At 39.1% G+C, this 20,906-nt stretch overlaps 1 protein-coding gene and 1 long non-coding RNA gene across 2 annotated transcripts; one reads left to right on the top strand and one right to left on the bottom strand.

Moving 5' to 3' along the window:
- Window positions 1–2,659: 2,659 nt before the first annotated feature.
- Window positions 2,660–12,954, bottom strand: LOC117509172. Its single transcript, XR_004560287.1, has 3 exons — window positions 12,762–12,954; window positions 8,354–8,358; window positions 2,660–2,670 (listed from the first exon to the last, which is right to left on the bottom strand). It is a non-coding gene; the product is annotated as an uncharacterized LOC117509172 (long non-coding RNA).
- Window positions 4,374–17,985, top strand: LOC117509171 (T-cell surface glycoprotein CD3 epsilon chain-like). The gene is made up of 5 exons (XM_034168924.1): window positions 4,374–4,638; window positions 5,987–6,181; window positions 6,268–6,411; window positions 14,496–14,548; window positions 17,580–17,985. The coding sequence occupies exons 1-5, from the start codon at window positions 4,578–4,580 to the stop codon at window positions 17,637–17,639; spliced, it is 513 nt and encodes a 170-aa protein (XP_034024815.1). The 5' UTR covers window positions 4,374–4,577; the 3' UTR covers window positions 17,640–17,985.
- The last annotated feature ends 2,921 nt before the right edge of the window (window positions 17,986–20,906 follow it).

Genomic DNA, 20,906 nt, shown 5'->3' with positions numbered 1-20,906 from the left:
TTCTCAGACAAAGGAATTCCGACGACGGGGCTGGACCACTCCTTCCACAAGGCGTGCTCACAGGCGAATGACGTCACCGACAGGCATGAAAAAACTCTTGCATGCCCACGAGGGTTCAAGCTTGGCTGATGTAATCACACGTGATTCAAATCCATATAGTTTTTAAAAAAAATAATAAGGTCAGAAACTTTTCTAACAGACCTCGTATATAGCGCTTTTCCATCTGCATCAGATGCTCAAAGTGCTTTACAAATAATGCCTCACATTCACCCCAATGTCACGCTGCTGCCATGAGAGGCGCCCACTACACTCTGGAAGCAACTAGGGGATTAAAGACCTTGCCCAAGGGCCCTTGGTGATTTTCCGGTCAGGCTGGGATTTGAACCGAGGATCCTCTGGTCTCAAGCCCAATACTTAACCACTAGACCATCACCTCCTCAATCATTGTAGAAAATTTTAACTCATTTGCAAAAACCCTCCCCCAGGGCAAAGCCTCCAAAAACCTCAAATAAATCTATCCATTCCACCAAACTGAAAGCTTTCTCAGCATCTAATGCTAAGAAAGCTGTGTCTGATGCCCCCTTCTGTTTGTGCAAGATGTTCAAGACCCTTCTCACGTTATGAAAACCATGATGTATAATCAGAAATATGCCCTTATCATAAGTGATAACATAGGTTCAAATCTTTATGCCAAAATTTTACAAAGTATCTTTAGATCCGGATTCAGGAAGCTGATTGGTGTCATATTTTAACCCTTATCATTTGGCTTGCCCAGGTTCAAGAGCAGAGTAATCAGAGCACCCCTCAGGGAGGGAGGGAGTATCCCATTATGAAGAGATTCTGAAAACATTTCTAAAAGGAGTGACCTAATTTTCAATTCAATTTTTTGATAGATATCAATGGGCAGCCCTTTCAGGTGCTTTTCCAGAACTCATACAATTTATTGCTGCTGAGATTTCCTCCACTGTCAAGCTTGCCCCCAAAGCTGACTGGCTCATTTGGAAAAATTAAGATTGTTTAAGGATGACATGAAGCTCTGTTCTATTAGTCCTCCATTACTTCAGAGCTGTAGAGTCTTTCATAAAAGTCCCTAATAATTTGTGGCAGCAGGGTCTGTGATGGGTTCCCCCTTATCTTTTTTAAGAATGATGATAAATATTTCAATTTGAAGTTATTTTATGCACCAAGCTGCTTGTAGAATCTTGCCTGATTATTCTCCTTGATCAAAGATGCATTTCTTAAATTTTAATAGGTTGGCAAAATTTCATTTTATTGTGCTCTCAAAATTAACAGATCTTGATGCATCTTCAGAAAGGGGTTCTTAAAGTAAATATCTTCCAAATTTTAAATTTTTGCCTCTGTTAACACTAATCTTTGTTTGGCTTTTTGGACTTAGAACGGGTTAAATTATTTATCTGAGGGCCCGTATCCACAAAGCATCCTAAGGCTAAAAGTAGCTCTTAGTGATGTTATTCTAAGAAAAAAAAAATAGAATTCCTCGAATTCTTAGACATTTCTTATAATTTTCCCTTGGTATGATAATTTATTCACCAATTTGCCTTAAGAGAGCTCCTAAGGTGAAAAGCTATTACGAATAGGGAGGAGGACTTTTAAGAAGTCTTAACCAGAGAAGACGATGGAAAGACACACTAAGAAAGGAAGGAGAATGTGTACTGAATGGCAGTGATTCAGTAACACGCTACTGGCTTGACTGTGCAGGGATAATGTTTGTGGTTGACCTCATCAGGAATGAGCTTACTTTTCCCATCCAGGGTAGTAACATAATAGATGTTGAGATGAAAGTCATCACATTTTGACCTTAATTTTACAGTTTGGGAGTCATTGTAATAGTTAAATGACTGTGTGAGAGAGAGAGCACCCATTCTCCCCCAAACAAAAGTGTCTCGTAACAGAAAACCAGCCTTGCATCTTCAAGGACACTGACCCAATGTCCTTTGAACGAGAGTCTTGGATCCATTAAGATGAACTCAGCCAAGGTTTAAGGCAATTCTAGAATGTCCCAGATCTGAGGGTATGAAGCAATTACAGCACTTTAGGTTTTCCCAATTTCAACAGGTATTTAATTTGTAACTATCGTACTTTTGTTGCCGCCTTACAGTATCACCTCTGCCAAATCCAGGTTCCAGTGGTCTGAGAGAGCAGAGTCTACCTTCTACACCTTCAAAAGCTGTTTCTCATCTGCACCTATCCTTTTTTTGTTTATTTGTTTTGGGGTTTTTTTGGGGTTTTTTTTTTGCCAGATCCCTCTCTTCAGTTCATTGAGGAGGGAGACACTGTAGATGTCAGAATGGTTCTGTCCCAGCGCGCCTCCAAGGACAACAAGGCACACCTACACATTAATTTTTCCAGGAAGCTGTCCTTGGTGGAGTGTAATTATGTGTATCTTTGTGTTCTCTTCCCACTGTTGACTTTTGCCACCTGATCCTGGTTTCGCCTTTTAACCTGCTCCCTTAGACTCTGGTGCCTGGTATACTGGCCTTCTGTGTTCTGACCTTCTGCCTGTTTTATGGATTTGGCCCAGTGTTTTGCCCCCCACAGAACTGGCTGCTATATGTGGACTGTTATTCCTGTGTTTTGTTTTGTTATTTAACCTTGTATGTCTGTGGACTATGAAAAAAAAATGTTTCACCCACCTTCCTGTGTGGTTCTCTGCTCAGGGGTCCCCAGTTGTGCCAAGATGTATAATTGTGAAAGTCAGAATGGGCATGTCTGTGGACAAAAGCATTTTTTTTTTTTTTAGTTGCTTTTCATTAAATTTCATTTCATATATTATTAGACAAACGAAAAAGATTATTTATTATTATTATTATTATTATTATTATTATTATTATTAAATTTAAAACAGTTAAAAAATTGCAACATTCTGGTCAAACAAAATATAAAACATAAAAGAAAATCAGCAGGTGCACATGAGAATGGAAAGATACAGAAATATGAGCTTGATTGAATTTAAATGAACCTGAACTGTGTTGGAAAAAGAGAAGCACATTTTCTATATGTATATCTATATTCTAGAATGCAAAAGAAGCCACACATCATAGTGAGCAGTGCTTGTGAACATGGAACCAGTTTTGATTGGCCCATTTCGATTTCTAATCAAGATGAACCTGGTTTGCCATTTCAGCCACTTGGGGGCAGAGTAGCACTTTGATCTAGTAATTCAGCCTGCAATTACATTCAAATAGAATATTTATTTCACAGGTTGTTTTTAGTCAAAGAGAAAGTTTTGTTGAAGGTCAACCTCCAGAACTTGAAAATAAAAACGTGACCCTTCACAAAAAAAGGTCTCAATCATCAATTTATACCTATCAGTTTATACCTTTCTTTTTCTTTTGTGTGTGTTCCTGCTTAATTTGTTGGTAAACTGCTCCACATTTTTAAATGTAGTTGATTTCATAATTAATGGGGGCATGCACATCACTGTGCACGTTTTACAGCTAGAGTGTGCAGAAAACAGATGTTTATTAATGGTAATGGAATACAGCATTCATCACCATCTGTTCTTGAGTATATAAATCTCACACTAGCTTTGGCACCCTATTTTGTTTCAGTTGCAGGTAGTAAACCACACGCAGACTTTAAAGGTCTGAGGAAGAAAATAAAATAAACATAAAATTTAACAGAATGGGAAAGGTGTGTTCGGAGTGCAAATTAAAACAAAATTCTAAGTATGTAGTAGCAAACAAGAGATTATATATATATAAAAAGAGAAAAGTATGTACAAAACTGGATATTTCAGTGGCAGTGGATATTGCACATTAACAAATATTGCACTCATTTCACATGTGGCATGTGACAGCAGTTGGGTATAAACAGCATTTGGGTATAAACTGTTTTTCATTCTATTTGTACTTGCCGTGAAGGTCCCCCAGTGTGAGTAGAGGGCACCCAATGATCTTCTCTGCCATTTTGGTAACCCTCTGGAGCTCTGTCTTGTTTGCCACCGTGCAGCTGGCAGTTAATCAGTTATTTTGCAACGTCTTTGCATTTTTACCCCTACATCACTGTCAGAAAAAAATCAGATTTATAGTATTCTGACAAAACTCCAAAATTTCAATAAATGTACTAAACAACCCTTATTTAAAAAAAATATATATACTTTTTGATATCTATAGATGTCCTGCCCCATACACATGTAGTTGCTGTATAGCTCCCTTAGTAATCACACATTTGACATACTGATATTTATTAATGAATATTACATTTTCACCAGGATTTCTTTACTCATTTAATGTTCCCAAAACATTTTGCACAGTAGTGCATGTGGATATGTGTACCTATATGTGCAAATACAGTCCGTCTTCATTTTGAGGTTAAGTTGTGAAAGCAGCTTGAAATGGAGGGGGGGGAAAGCTGCTTCCTGTGAGGAGCAACATGTGAGAGAAAGACAGATACATACCCCATCTTCATATTTGAGCCTTTTGGTCTCACTGAATTTATTAAAATACTTTATTGTTATGTTGTAGTGTATGCATTCTTAAGTCTCACCTGTGGACAAGAGACATCCGTAAAAACCAAAGCAGAAACCTGAAGTTCAGCGCAAGAGACAGAAAGCGATGACTGTCCAGGTCTTGTCGGCTGTCGTTCTTCTGCTCGCTGTAACTGTGGAGGCCAAAGGTAAATACATTTAGAAACTCTTATCTTTGTCTACCGTTATTTACTGTGATACAATTACGATATCCCCATCTTGTTTTTCAATAGGTTTTTCCAAATACCCTCCTATAATTATGGCATCTTAACTGTTCTGTTTTTATTCACTAATACTTTAAGAAATATCACTGCATATTGTTATATTGTTATATCTTTATGTATATATAAATATATCACTAACCAGACAAATGGACAAACTCATTCATACTATGTTTTTGAAATTGAAATTACCGAACACCATTTGTCCCAACGTTTTCTGACATGGTATGTCAATGAGGTGTCCAAAATATTTAAATTTTCTTTTAATACAAAGCTATAAAGACAACACGGCGTAGAGGCTGATTTAAAATTGAGGCAACACATTCTTAATAATAATAACAATAATAATAATAATAAGTAACAAATTGTTGAAACTAATTTAATGAAAAGCAAATAAAAACAGATTACATGTAGGCTTAGAATTTTAAAATGAAAAGCTTTAATTATATGTATGTACAAAAAGATTAATTTACAGGAACAATAAAATAAAATTAGATGAAAAAAAATTATGGACAAACTGAGCCGTAATCAAATTATTACATTTTGCCATCTTGGCACAATAACAACCATTTAGTAGCTTGATAAATGTACAAGATAGACAATATGTGTTTTGATTAGAAATTTAAAAGACGCTACAGAATTTGACCATCTAAGCCTTGGCAGGAGCATTATTTCCTAAAGAAGCAGTTTGATAAGAGAAAGATACGGGCTCTCAGTTATAAACCGTGTGCATGCACAAAAACCATGAAGAAACCCCTTTCCTGCACATAAACTAGAATTTATAGTGGTAGAATGCTTGAACCTCACACATGTTTTACACAAAATGTACATTTGTCAGAGAAAGCTGAGTCTGAAGTGGATTTAAAGAAAAAAGGACAGATGGAATTCAATGAAAAACAAAGCATGTAGTGTCACAGAACCATGCATTTGTTCTAAACTGAATTGTAAACAAGGCTGTGTGAAATTTTATCTGACATATTGCTATTGTTGTTGTATTTTTGTTGTGTGGGCATTATAAATAGTTCGACATTTTCACCACCGCAACATTGCCAGCATGACCCAAACCCAAATAAGGAGCCAAAAATGGATGGATGAATGACAAATATTGTATATGAAGTATTACTCATTGCACAATACTGTTGTACTGTATATACAGTATGCAAAGACATATAGATGAATTCAGGTGTAATGAGACATAAAACCAAATCAACTGACATTTTGAATTTTTGTGTGTGTGTGTGTGTGTGTGTGTGTGTGTGCGCACACGTGTTTTTAGTGTCCATCTCTGGGACTGCAGTCACAATGACATGCCCGGATGACGGAGACTGGTTCAATAGAGGATCCAAGATACCAAACAAAGAGGCAAACTGGCTTACAATAATTTACGATGACGTCAACAAAGATCCTTACCACTGTGAATATGGCGAGGACTCAAGCAAAAAAAAATATTATTTTTACGTTCAAGGAAAGGGTGAGTATGGAATTTTCTGATGTGCTGCTCATGTTAACTGCAGTGACTGAGATGTTTCTCTTCACCTCCATCTCTGCCATTTACAGTGTGTGAGACCTGCTATGAGCTGGATGGGATTCTCTTTGCAGTGGTCATCATTGCAGATATGATTGGGACAGCTGTGGTGATGTTCATAATCTACAAGTGCACAAAGAACAAAAGCTCAGGTGGATCAACTCACTCTGCGAAAAGTAAGAAAACATTCAGTCACAAACATATTTTGACAGTCAGTCATACAACTGATTCCTACACTCAACAAAAATATAAACGCAACACTTTTGGTTTTGCTCCCATTTTGTATGAGATGAACTCAAAGATCTAAAACCTTTTCCACATACACAATATCACCATTTCCCTCAAATATTGTTCACAAACCAGTCTAAATCTGTGATAGTGAGCACTTCTCCTTTGCTGAGATAATCCATCCCACCTCACAGGTGTGCCATATCAAGATGCTGATTAGACACCATGATTAGTGCACAGGTGTGCCTTAGACTGCCCACAATAAAAGGCCACTCTGAAAGGTGCAGTTTTATCACACAGCACAATGCCACAGATGTCACAAGATTTGAGGGAGCATGCAATTGGCATGTTGACAGCAGGAATGTCAACCAGAGCTGTTGCTCATGTATTGAATGTTAATTTCTCTACCATAAGCCGTCTCCAAAGGCATTTCAGAGAATTTGGGCAGGCGTCTGTTATGGACGAAGAACACAGGTGCATTTTATTGATGGCATTTTGAATGCACAGAGATACAGTGACGAGATCCTGAGGCCCATTGTTGTGCCATACATCCAAGAACATCACCTCATGTTGCAGCAGGATAATGCACGGCCCCATGTTGCAAGGATCTGTACACAATTCTTGGAAGCTGAAAATGTCCCAGTTCTTGCATGGCCGGCATACTCACCGGACATGTCACCCAATGAACATGTTTGGGATGCTCTGGACCGGCGTATACGACAGCGTGTATCAGTTCCTGCCAATATCCAGCAACTTCGCACAGCCATTGAAGAGGAGTGGACCAACATTCCACAGGCCACAATTGACAACCTGATCAACTCTATGTGAAGGAGATGTGTTGCACTGCATGAGGCAAATGGTAGTCACACCAGATACTGACAGGTATCCCCCCCCAATAAAACAAAACTGCACCTTTCAGAGTGACCTTTTATTGTGGACAGTCTAAGGCACACCTGTGCACTAATCATGGTGTCTAATCAGCATCTTGATATGGCACACCTGTGAGGTGGGATGGATTATTTCAGCAAAGGAGAAGTGCTCACTATCACAGATTTAGACTGGTTTGTGAACAATATTTGAGGGAAATGGTGATATTGTGTATGTGGAAAAAGTTTTAGATCTTTGAGTTCATCTCATACAAAATGGGAGCAAAACCAAAAGTGTTGCATTTATATTTTTGTTGAGTGTATGTACTATATCGTGTGTGTATATATGTATGTGTGTATATATGTATGTGTGTGTATATATATATATATATATATATATATATATATATATATATATATATATATATACATATATGTTTTTTTTTGTTTGTTTTTACTGTGTGTGTATATTATAATTGAAATCTTGTACGTATATGTGTGTGTGTGTGTGTATATATATATATATATATATGTGTGTGTGTGTGTGTGTGTGTGTGTGTGTGTGTGTGTGTGTGTGTGTGTGTGTGTGTGTGTGTGTGTGTGTGTGTGTGTGTGTGTGTGTGTGTGTGTGTGTAATGGATTAGTTACAGTCACAAAGCGCTGAACAATCTACAGGGAATAGCCAGCCTGAATTAGGCTTATGTATTTCCTTGATTAAATACCTGACCTTGAATTGGGACCTGTCTCATTTAATGGTCGGGTCAAAACGTTGTCTGAAAAAAATTAACTTGTGCCTTAAATAAGCCCCAGGCATTATGTGCATTCAAAGGATTACATTGAGTAGAGTCATTCTTTTTTTCTCAGTCTGCTTGGAGTGGTACCTTAAATTCCTAGAGCCTGATTTATGCTTCTACAACTCCGTAACTCCATGGCCATGCAATGATGTGGATGTGCACATGACCCTTTTATAGCTCTCCAACACATTGGTGGGTGTCTTAATGCAATTTACCACAGGGACAGCGACTTTTTCTGGATCAATTTATCCTTCAACGAGCTCCGCTTCTTTATACAATCATAAACCTCTAGACCAGTGGCACGTGCCGTTTCCCTCCATAAATTGCAGGCCATTTGAGCATCGTTGTAGTTTTTATATACAGTTGTGCTCAAATGTTTAGATAGCCTGGAAGAATTTAAGATTTTTTTTTTTTTTTTTTTTGGCCATTTTTCAGAGAATATGAATGATAACACAATTTTTTTTTTCCCACACATGGTTAGTGGTTGTGTGAAGCCATTTATTGTCAAACAACTGTGTTTACTCTTTTTAAATCTTAATGACAACAGAAACTAACCAAATGACCCTGATCAAAAGTTTACATACCCTGGTGATTTTGACCTGATAACATTCACACAAGTTGACACAAACGGGTTTGAATGGCTACTAAAGGTAACCATCCTCACCTGTGATCTGTTTGGCTGTAATCAGTGTGTGTGTGTGTGTGTGTGTGCGTGTGTGTGTGTGTGTGTGTGTAAAAGGTCCGTGAGTGTCTGGGCTCTTGACAGACCCTTGCATCTTTCATCCAGTGCTGCACTGACGTTTCTGGTTTCTGAGTCATAGGTAAAGCAAAAAAAGAAAAGGAAATTGAACTGTATAAAACATGAAATGGATATAAAAATATATCCCAGGGACTGAGAATGAAAATCAGCTGTGTTCAAACTCTAATTAAGAAGTGGAAAATGGTGGTTTCTGTTGGAACCAAACCACGGTCAGGTAGACCAACAAAAATTTCAAAGAACAATCCACAAATAACTTCAGCTTAAATACAGGACTCTCTGAAAAACAGTGGTGTGGGTGTTTCAAGATGCACGATAAGGAGGCACTTGAAGAAAAATGGGCTGCATCGTCAAGTCACCAGAAAAAAGCCATTACTACACAAATGCCACAAAGTATCCTGCTTACAATGCACCAAACAGCACAGAGAACAAAGAAATTTGGAGTGATGAGACCAACATTGAACTTTTTGGCCACAACCATAAATGTTACATTTGGAGAGGAGTCAACAAGGCCTATGATGAAAGGTACACCACCGTGAAGCATGGAGGTAGATCGCTGATGATTTGGGAATGTGTGAGCTACAAAGGCACAGGAAACTTGGTCAAAATTGGTGGCAGGATGAATGCAGCATGTTATCAGAAAATACTGAAGGAAAATTTGCACTCATCAGGCTGGAGGCTGTGCATGGGACATACCTGGATGTTCCAACAAGACAATGATCCAAAACACAAGGCCACGTTGACCTGTCATTTACAACAGCAGAATAAAATGAAGGTTCTGGAGTGGCCATCTCAGTCTCCTGACCTCAATATCATTGAGCCACTCTGGGGAGATCTCAAATATGCAGTTCATTCAAGACAGCCCAGGAATCCACAGGAGAGGGAGGCTCTTTGCCAAGAAGAATGGGCAGCTTTACCATCAGAGAAAATAAAGAGCCTCATTCACAACTACCACAAAAGACTCCAAGCTGTCATGGATGTTAAAGGGGGCAATACACAGTATTAAGAACTGGTGTATGTAAACTTTTTATCAGGGTCATTTGGGTAGTTTCTGTTGTCATTATGATTTAAAAATAGTAAACGTTGTTTGACAATAAATGGCATCACACAACCACTAACCATGTGTGAAAAAAAGTTTTGTGTTATCATTCATATTCTCTGAAAAATAGCCAAAATTCAAGAATTCTGCCAGCATATGTAAACCTTTGAGCACAACTGTACATTGATGATATGTGTACATATTTGATATGTGTGTGTTGCTTAAACCATCATCGTATAAACCGCACATTCCCTCTCACCAGACAAAAGCAAAAGTCACAATATTTGTGTATGGTTTTCCATGTAATAAACAACTTATACAGTATACCAGATTTTGTATAATGGATTTTCATTCGCATCAGACAAAACATTCCACCCCATCGCAATGCATTTCCATTAAAAACCCCTCATATGTACTGGATAGAGCAGTCTGAGTGTGCCCAATCGCAACAGAGGTATGAAATGAAGTTCAGCACTGACAATAACTGATTCGAGGAAAGTGGGTTCCATATTTCCTTGATTAAACACCCAGGTGTTTATTTCTTCAAACCGTGCTCAGACCTGGCCCCTAAACGAGGCAGACTTTATTCAAGGCTGGTGATAACAAAATGCTGCTGCCTGCACTATAATATGGTGTTAAGTTGCACACATACCCTGGGTGTGATGAACCAAAGACAACCACTTTAGATCAGAGCCCTCTGCATTCCTGCGAGCCCTCTCCGCAACCTGACGTGTACTTGCTGTAACGACGGAGACCACAGAGCTGTGATTGGTTACTTTTCTAGTTTCACTCCTCTCCTGTCAAATCTTAAATGTTTTTGCAGTGCGCACGCCGATTACATTGCGACCAATGATCAAACAGAGGAAAGTTTGATAGAAAAGTCAGAAAATATGACCAACTTTACAACACAGAGTCTAAAAACTACAAAGACACTCAAATGACCTGCAATTTATGGAGGAAAATTGTACATACCATACCGTTGGTTTGGGGGTTGATGATTGTATAAAGAAGTGGAGCTCATTGAGGGACAAATTGATCCATAAAAAGCCACTGTTCCTCATATATATGTGTGTATGTATGATATACAGTGAGGAAAATAAGTACTTGAACACCCTGCATTTTTGCAAGTTCTCCCACTTAGAAATCATGGTGCATTTTCATCTTAGGTGCATGTCCACTGTGAGAGACAAAATCTAAAAAAAAAAAAAATCTGGAAATCACAATGTATGATTTTTTTTAAATTTATTTGTATGTTACTGCTGCAAATAAGTATTTGAACACCTACCAACCAGCAAGAATTCTGGTTCACACAAACCTGTTAATATTTCTTTAAGAAGCCCTCTTATTCTGCACTGTTTACCTGTATTAATTGCACCTGTTTGAACTTGTTACCTGTATAAAAGACAAGTGTTCACACACTCAATCAATCACACTCCAACCTGTCCACCATAGCCAAGACCAAAGAGCTGTCTAAGGACACCAGGGAAAAAACTGTAGACCTGCACAAGGCTGGGATGGACTACAGGACAACAGGCAAGCAGCTTGGTAGAAGACAATAACTGTTATGATTATTTATTAGAAAGTGGAAGAAACACAAGATGACTGTCAATCTCCCTCGGTCTGGGATTCCATGCAAGATCTCACTTTGTGGGGTAAGGATGATTCTGAGAAAGCTCAGAACTACACAGGAGGACATGGTCAATGACCTGAAGAGAGCTGGGACCACAGTCACAAAGATTTCATTAGTAACACATGAGGCTGTCATGGTTTAAAATCCTGCAGGGCAGCAAGGTCCCCCTGCTCAAGCCAGCACATGTCCAGGCCCGTTTGAAGTTCACCAGTGACCATCTAGATGATCCAGAGGAGGCATGGGAGAAGGTCATGTGGTCAGATGAGACCAGAATAGAGCTTTTTGGAATCAACTCCACTTACCATGTTTAGAGGATGAGAACAACCCCAAGAAAACCATCCCAACCGTGAAGCATGGGGGTGGAAACATCATACTCTGGGGTTGCTCTTCTGCAAAGAGGAGAGGACGACTGCACCGTATTGAAGGGAGGATGGATGGGGTCATGTTTTGCGAGATTTTGGCAAATAACCTCCTTCCCTCAGTAAGAGCTTTGAAGATGGGTCATGGCTGGGTCTTCCAGCATGACAATGACCCCAAACACACAGCCAGGGCAACTAAGAAGGGGCTCCATAAGAAGCATTTCAAGGTCCTGGAGTGGCCTGGCCAGTCTCCAGACCTGAACTCAATAGAAAATCTTTGGAGGGAGCTGAAACTCCAAACCTGAAAGATTTGGAGAAGATCTGTATGGAGGAGTGGACCAAAATCCCTGCTGCAGTGTGTGAAAACCTGGTGAAAAACTACAGGAAACGTTTGACCTCTGTAATTGCAAACAAAGGCTACTGTACCAAATATTAACATTGATTTTCACAGGTGTTCAAATACTTATTTGCAGCAGTAACATACAAATAAATTATTTAAAAAATCATACATTGTGATTTCCGGATTTTTTGTTTTTTTTTTAGATTATGTCTCTCACAGCGGACATGCACGTAAGATGAAAATTTCAGACCCCTCCATGATTTCTAAGTGGGAGAACTTGCAAAATCGCAGGGTCTTCAAATACTTATTTTCTTCACTGTATATTTTTTCCCCCACATTCTCCATGTAATGCACAGGAAGAGCATACAGTGTAAAACGTGTGCGAAATCATCAGTCAGATCCATCTCTGAGTTGCTGTGGTGACCCAGAGTAAAAAAAAGTGGGAAGTCAAAGGAACTTGCCTTTTATACAAAGAGAAAGGGAGAGAATGCATTTGCTACTACATAACAATACCAAAATATTTTGATAATATATGTGTCCTTTAAGACTTGTTACATCCATGGTGTGAAAAGTGCTCACTGACCTTGCATGATCCCTGCTACACTGATGTATGGAGAGTAGGAAAATGAAATACTATTTGCACCTCATAATTTGGGCATGAAGCACATTGTTCATCTTTGATTTCTTCACAGACGGTCATTAGCGTCTAATATACGAGGGCTGTCAATAAAGTATAGGTCCTGGATTTCATTCATATGTTTTTACGTCAGACATGCTTGAACCCTCGTGCGCATGCGTGAGTTTTTCCATGTCTGTCGGTGACGTCATTCGCCTGTGAGCACTCCTTGTGGGAGGAGTCATCCAGCCCCTCGTCAGAATGCTCTCAGCAACTTCGTCTGAGAAGTTGCTGAGAGACTGGCGTTTTGTTTGATCAAAGGTTTTTCTAAACCTGTGAGACACATCGAAGTGGACAAGGTTCGAAAAATTAAGCTGGTTTTCAGTGAAAATTTTAACGGCTGATGAGAGATTTTGAGGTGATACTGTCGCTTTAAGGACTACCCACGGAGTGAGACGTCGCGCCGTGGTCCCAGGCGCCGTCGTCAGCCTGTTTCAAGCTGAAAACCTCCACATTTCAGGCTCTATTGATCCAGGACGTCGTGAGAGAACAGAGAAGTTTCAGAAGAAGTTGGTTTCAGCATTTTATCGGGATATTCCACTGTTAAAGGAGATTTTTTTAATGAAAGACGTGCGGACGGGTCCGCGCGTCGGGACGCAGCCGGCGCGGTGCAGCGGCACAGGAAAAACACCTCCGTTGGAAGCCTTAAGGACAAGTTGGAACATGTCCAGCTGTTAAACAATTTCTCATATACTCACTCCACTGAAAGCCATCAAAAGCCGCCTGGATTTTACAAATGGTTATCAACACGGAGGTGTTTTTCCTGTGCCGCCGCACCGCACCGGCTGCGTCCCGACGCGCGGACCCGTCCGCACGTCTTTCAATAAAAAAATCTCCTTTAACAGTGGAATATCTGGATAAAATGCTGAAACTGACTTCTTCTGATACTTCTCTGTTCTGTCACAATGTCCTGGATCAATAGAGCCTAAAATGTGGAGGTTTTCAGCTTGAAACAGGCTGACGACGGCGCCTGGGACCGCTGCATGACGTCTCGCTCCATGGGAAGTCCTTAAAGCAACAGTATCACCTCAAAATCTCTCATCAGCCGTTAAAATTTTCACCGAAAACCAGCTTAATTTTTCGAACCGTCCACTTTGATGTGCCTCACAGGTTTAGAAAAAAATTTGATCAAACAAAGCGCCAGTCTCTCAGCAACTTCTCAGACAAAAGAATTCCGACAAGGGGCTGGATGACTCCTCCCACAAGGAGTGCTCACAGGCGAATGACGTCACCGACAGGCGTGGAAAAACTCACGCATGCGCACGAGGGTTCAAGCATGTCTGACGTAAAAACATATGAATGAAATCCATATAGTTTTTGAAAAAAATAAAAAGGACCTATACTTTATGGACAGCCCTCGTATACTGATTGTGTTTGTTCGCTCATACAAGTCGTTGCCTTTTCTCAGCTATTTAAGTGACTGCTGGATGTTCACTAATTTTCATAGGTTAGATTTGGAGTCTTCAAATAACATCACTCCAGTTGTGTTTCTCTGTTCATTTCTCTGCATTTATATTATTGAAACATTACTGCTGTTTCCTGTCTCTTTTTCCTCTCTAATTATTTTCTAGCACCTCCTCACGCAGCAGGCCGGGGCCCGCCTGTCCCGTCTCCTGACTATGAGGTAAGTACTTCAGATAAAGTGCAGTTTACTTTGTACAAAAGCCAGATTCCAATCTGCATTCGTACTTTCTGCATTCAGCAGCTGTTCTAAATGCTGCATATCAGGGCAACAAACCAGATTTTTATTTTTTTATTATTTATTTTTCAGTCAGTTAGTCACATGCTGAAATGGTATTTTAATGTTGAACTGGAATCCCTCTACGCACGCAAAAGATCCCTGAAAGACTCTAATTTTATACAAGTAGTTTACATGCCTGCCAGGCTGTGCTGGTAACACTGCTTTTAGCCTAACCGGATCTAGCTAACTATTTCCAACATTATTGCTCTTTACATTTACCATTATTTCAAATTATTAATAATCAGAATTATTTCAAAGCCAGAAGATTTAAAAAACATTGTTTTTGTTACAAGGTCTTCATTTTAAACGAGCAAAATCTTGGTTCCAAACCAACAAAATTAATGCCTCGCAGATGTGAAGAAATCATGAAAAACTGTGGTTATACATATATAAAATATAGCATTCAGAAAGTATTCACAGTGCTGCACTTTGTCTAGATTTTTTTATGTTACAGCCTTAATCCAAAATGGATGAAATTCATTTCCTTAAAACTGACAATGTGGAAAAAAAAGTTTTGGTTTCTTTCTTTTTTTTTAGCCTATGTATGTAAGTATTCACAACCTTTTCCATAAAGCTCAAAATTCAGCTCTGGTGGATCCTTTTTCCACTGATCATCCTTGAGATGTTTCTACAGCTTAATTGGAGTCCACCTGGGGTAAATTCAGTTGATTTGACATGATTTGGAAAGACACACATCTCTCTAGATAAGGTCCCACAGTTGACAGTGCATGTCAGAGCACAAAGCATGAAGTCAAAGGAATTGTCTGTAGACCTCTGAGACAGGATTGTCTCAAGGCACAAATCTGGGGAAGGGCACAGAAACATTTCTGCTGCTTTGAAGGTCCCATTAAGCACAGTGGCCTCCATAATCTATAAATGGAAGACATTTGGATCCACCAGGACTCTTCCTACAGCTGGCCACCCGTCTAAACTGAGTGATCGGGGAAAAGGGCTTTTGTCAGGCAGGTGACTAAGACCCGAAGGTTACTCTGTCAGAGCTCCAGCATTCCTCTGTGGGGTAGGAGAACTTTCCAGAAGAACAACTATCTCTGTAGCAATCCACCAATCAAGCCTGTATGGCATAGTGGCCAGACAGAAGTCACTCCTTAGTAAAAGGCACATGGCAGCCCACCTGGAGTTTGCCAAAAGGCATCTGAAGGACTCTCAGACTATGAGAACCAAAATTCTCTGGTCTGATGAGACAAAGATTGAACTCTTTGGTGTGAATTCCAGGCACCATGTTTGGAGGAAACCAGGCACCATCCCTACAGTGAAGCATGGTGGTGGCAGCATCATACTGTGGGGATGTTTTTCATCAGTAGAAACTGGGAGAATAGTCAGGATTGAGGGAAAGGAAAGGATGGATGGAAAGGAAAGGAAGGAAGGAAAGGATGTCCCTGTACAGCAATGTATAGAGACATTGTGGATGAAAACCTGCTCCAGAGCGCTCTTGACCTCAGACTGGGGCGACGATTCATCTTTCAGCAAGACGATGACCCTAAGCACACAGCCAAGATATCAAAAGAGTGGCTTCAGGACAACAATTTTGGACCATTCTTCATTACAAAACAATTCAGTTAGGTTTGTTGGTTTCCGAGCATGGACAGCCCGTTTAAAATCACACCACTGATTTTCAATAATATTCAGGTCTGGGGACTGAGATGGCCATTCCAGAACATTGTACTTGTTCCTCTGCATGAATGCCTTAGTAGATTTTGAGCAGTGTTTAGGGTCAGTGTCTTGTTGAAAGATCCAGCTCCGGCACAACTTCAACTTTGTCACTGATTCATGAACATTGTTCTCAAGAATCTGCTGATATTGACTGGAATCCATGTGACCCTCAACTTTAACAAGATTCCCAGTACTTGCACTAGCCACACAGCCACACAGCATGATGGAACCACCTCCCAATTTTACTGTAGGTAGCAAGTGTTCTTTTTCTGTGTTCTTTTTCAGCCATGCATACCACCACTTGTCAGGTCTGTGAGAGTTGTTTAGAGGCTCCCATGTTGTCACCCATTAGAAGAGATGCAAAGAGGGGAAACATTTGCAAATGGCCACCTTAAATACCCTTTCTCATGATTGGATTCACCTGTGTAAGGAGGTCAAGGGTTAATGAGCTAACCAGACCAATTTTTTTTGTTCCAATAAATAGTGCTAAATGCATTCAAATCAATAAAATGACAAGGGTGCCCAAATTTATGAACCTGTCAAGTTTGTTTAAATAATTATTGCACACTTTCTGTAAATACTATAAACTTCATTTCACTTCTCAAATATCAGTGTGTTTGTCTGCTATATGATATATTTAACTGAAATTTCTGATCCAGACAACCAATTTATAAAGGAAAATCATGAAAATTATCAGGGGTGCCCAAACCTTTGCATATAAGTGTATTGAGCAAAGGGTGTGATTTCTTAGTTTCTTTTATTTTTATTTTTAATAAATTTGCAAAAAATTTCAGAAAACGTTTTTCATGTTGTCATTATCGGGTGTTGTGAGCAGAAGTTTGAGAGGAAAAAAAGGAATTTACTCCATTTTGTAATATGGCTGTAACATAAAATGTGGAAAAGGTGAAGCACTGTGAATACTTTCCAGATGCACCGTAGCAGTCAACGAATTCAGAAAAAAGTACAGTCAAGACAGTCCAGAATATATTTAACCAATACAATACTTTCCGGATGCACTGTATATAAATTCTGACCTGAATACAACTGAAAATCTCTTCATTCAGGTGAATTACATGTTATCTGGTTTATTATTGCCCCAGATGCCAGATATTTGTTTCTTTATTTTTGTGACCTGAGAATACATAACAGTATATTTTTATAACAAAAGTTTGAACATTGTAACATTTTATTGAGAAGTATGAAGTTATGTTTTCTCATCACTCTTGGTGTTTTATTTTGGCAGCAACTGAGCACCCACACTCGCTCTCACGAACCTTACTCAACTGTCCATAGGATGGGATAGAGACATCTGACCAATGACTCATATCCTCCACTGGATTTGGCACCATGATGTTTGACAGCAACATTTGGGATGGAGAGAGTTTACATTTGCGTCATTCATATCAGTAATAAAAATCAATTTATTTTGTTACTTTGGATAAATTGAGCAAATCATCATGTGCGCATGTATTTTATAGATGTTATGATGACCTGTTGTACTGTAGATAGAGCAAAACTGTGTAAATATTACATATAGACAATGTATTTTAGTCATATTTCTTGTTTTGCTGATTTTATTTCTAATCCTGCATCAATTTTATTACGTTTTCTTAGTTGTTGTGGCGCAGTCATTTAATTAAAAACTAGTGCCAAAACAATGTGTGATATTCTTGCAATGTAAAACAATTATATGCTTACAATCAGTGTCGTAATGTAACAAAGTAGAAATACACATAATAAGGGAACGCTTCCTTTTAGGATTACAGCTCAGATATAATGCAGGGAAGGTTTGTGTGAAACTCAGTTATCATTAATGTCTAACCAATTTCACTTCTAAAATAGATCATATAGTTCACAGCTATGTTTATTATGTATTAATGTGTAATATTATTACTGTTGTCGCTGCTGTTTAACTGTGTGTGTGTGTGTGTGTGTGTGTGTGTGTGTGTGTGTGTGTGTGTGTGTGTGTGTGTGTGTGTGTGTGTGTGTGTGTGTGTGTGTGTGTGTGTGTGTGTGTGTGTGTGTGTGTGTGTGTGTGTAAATCGCTCCAGTAAGGGTCATAGCTGACTCACTACCAAGGATACATACAATTATAATATTTCAGCAAAGACATTCGGCAGCCTGTGAATGTGACATTGACAAATATCACAGACAGAAAACCAGCATCTGTGACAACGACGAGGATGAAGACTAGAAGAAAGAGAAAAAAAAACATTTTTAAAAAGGGGGGGGGGCACAAACAATAAAGTAGGTGTTCACGGGAATATCAGCAGTAGTCATAAAAATATCTAGAGTTTTTGTAAGTTAGAGTGTGTTCAGTACCCGTGAATGTACGTGTGCATACCGCACATGTGAAGTCAGCTGTAATTATACACGCAGGGTGAAATGGATACAGAGATGTGCAATAATGTGGATGGTTGTGTGGAGTTGCATCATATCCACCAATCCCTAGACCACAAACGCAGCCCCACAGCATGCAGGGGACCTGAAGTCATGGTCAGCACCACATGGCACAAAGCACCCTGCCACTGTGGGAGAGGTCATGCACCACAGTGGGGCCAAGCGGTGAAGACAACCACAGACCAGCTACTCCAGTGGAGCGTGTACCCAACAAGCTGGCAAGCAGGAGGTAAGCCACCGCAGCCACTGGTGCCAAGCATGCACCGGCTCCAGCCACGCAGGAGGGGACCCCACTGCTGTGTGTTTGAAGAAGAACAAGCAGAAGGACTGCATTTCTATAGTACTTTTCCAAATAGGAGATGCTCAAGGCCCTTTACAATGATGCCTCACATTTATTTCCTAAACCCAGGCCAGTGCCCATTTTTACAGCTGGGTGGACAGGACACATGTACACTCTAAGAAATAAAATGTTGAATTGAATGTATAAAGTTAAGGTAACTTTTTCTACATAACACTGTCAGTTAAGTGCAAAACAATATTGTAGTTGAAATTAATTAAATGAAACATTACTTAAATCCCTAAAATTAACAATTATTTCTTAGAGTGTAGAATGAGTGGGATTCAAGCCCAAGTCTGCATATTGGCAGGTCAGCTTCTTATCCACCTCACAAACTACCTGCTCTACATTTCTTTGAACAGTGTAACTCAAAGGGTTGTTAGTGGATTTTTCTGAAGCTTTGTAAAAATTGATGATAAGTATGTAGGAATAATTTTTTTTATATATTGATCCAGATCTAGGAAGTATTATTTTATTTAACTTTGCCAAAAATTCAAATGGTACAAAATGCAAAAATATAAAAGTCTTAAAGTAACATACAACTTTAATTTTCTAGAGATATTTATTAAATACAGTATATTGTGTAGTCACCTCACAGCTGTCTGATATATAATAATGCAGTACATATATTATTAGTGTCACAGATAAACTGCACGTGTAATTCATTTATACATGCAATACATATGGTGTATTCTTACTCACACATGCAATATATACATATCCTCTGGACTACCTTCCTGGTACTCCGGAGGATATAGAGAGGGAAAAATAAGTATTGAACACATCACCATTTTTCTCAGTAAATTTATTTCTAAAGGTTCTACTGATATGAAATTTTCACCAGATCTCTCACGTGAGTCACGGACCGCGAGATGGTACAAGATTCACAACTGTGAAACAGCAAATATTTTGTTATATATATTGTTACATTTTAGCTTATGAAAAGCCACTTCTAACAGAAGTTTGATCTCGAAAATTTTTTCCAAGGTGAAAATTTGTGGAATTGGAATCTAGTGTTGGTGGAGGTTTGTCCTCTTTGAGTGCAGTGCTCTAGTTTTCTTTGAAATAATTATACCTGCTAATTCCAGGTCTTTCTGAAGCAGTCCTTCACTCTTGGACAACTCTTCTGGTAATTCTTTTCACTCCTTTGTCAGAAATCTCGTGAGGAGCACCTGGTCATGACTGGTTTATTGTGAAATGATGTTATTTCCACTTCCAGATTATGGTCCCACTGTGCTCACAGGAACATTCAGAAGTATATAAATCCTTCTGCAACTAATGCCATCAGTATGTTGTGCAACAGTAAGGTTGCAAAGATCTTTAGAGAGCTCTTTGCTTGTACTGATCTTGAGATGTTTCTTGTGTGACACCTTGGAAAAGAGACACCTTTTTTTAGGCCATCAATTGGGACTGAGTTAACTGATCTTAATTTGTACTGACAAGGGGCATGATTGCTTTCTAATTACTGATAGATTTCAGGTGGTGTCTTGGCTTTCCATGCCTTTTTGCAGCTCCCTTTCTTTGCATGTTCAATACTTTTCCCTGTGTCACTTCACATTATTACACACAATTTAATTTATGGACATCCATTGTTTGATTTCTTTGTATCTGGATTATTTGGGTTGTTACCAACATCTGGTGAAAATTTCATGTCAATAGCACCTTTAAAATTATTACTGAGAAAAATGGTGACGTGTTCAATACTTATTTTACCCTCAGTATTGTCAATTACCCATACAGCAGATTACATTCTCACTTGTATTGTATTCTTAAACTCAGACATAGGGCATGAAGCAGGGTACACCCTGGACAGGACACCAGTCTATCACAGGG

The sequence above is a fragment of the Thalassophryne amazonica genome, chromosome 4 (assembly GCF_902500255.1).
Source record: "Thalassophryne amazonica chromosome 4, fThaAma1.1, whole genome shotgun sequence".
Classification (NCBI taxonomy): Eukaryota; Metazoa; Chordata; class Actinopteri; order Batrachoidiformes; family Batrachoididae; genus Thalassophryne; species Thalassophryne amazonica.
The sequence above is the reverse complement of the archived record's forward strand: the minus strand, read 5'-3'. Positions and strand labels throughout refer to the sequence as shown.

Excerpts from the sequence above, each read along its gene's own strand:
- LOC117509171 (XM_034168924.1), top strand. The coding sequence starts at position 4,578 with ATGACTGTCCAGGTCTTGTCGGCTGTCGTTCTTCTGCTCGCTGTAACT. Across the intron at positions 4,639-5,986 it reads TGTAACTGTGGAGGCCAAAG|TGTCCATCTCTGGGACTGCA; the intron begins GTAAATACATTT and ends ACGTGTTTTTAG. Across the intron at positions 6,182-6,267 it reads TTTTTACGTTCAAGGAAAGG|TGTGTGAGACCTGCTATGAG; the intron begins GTGAGTATGGAA and ends TGCCATTTACAG.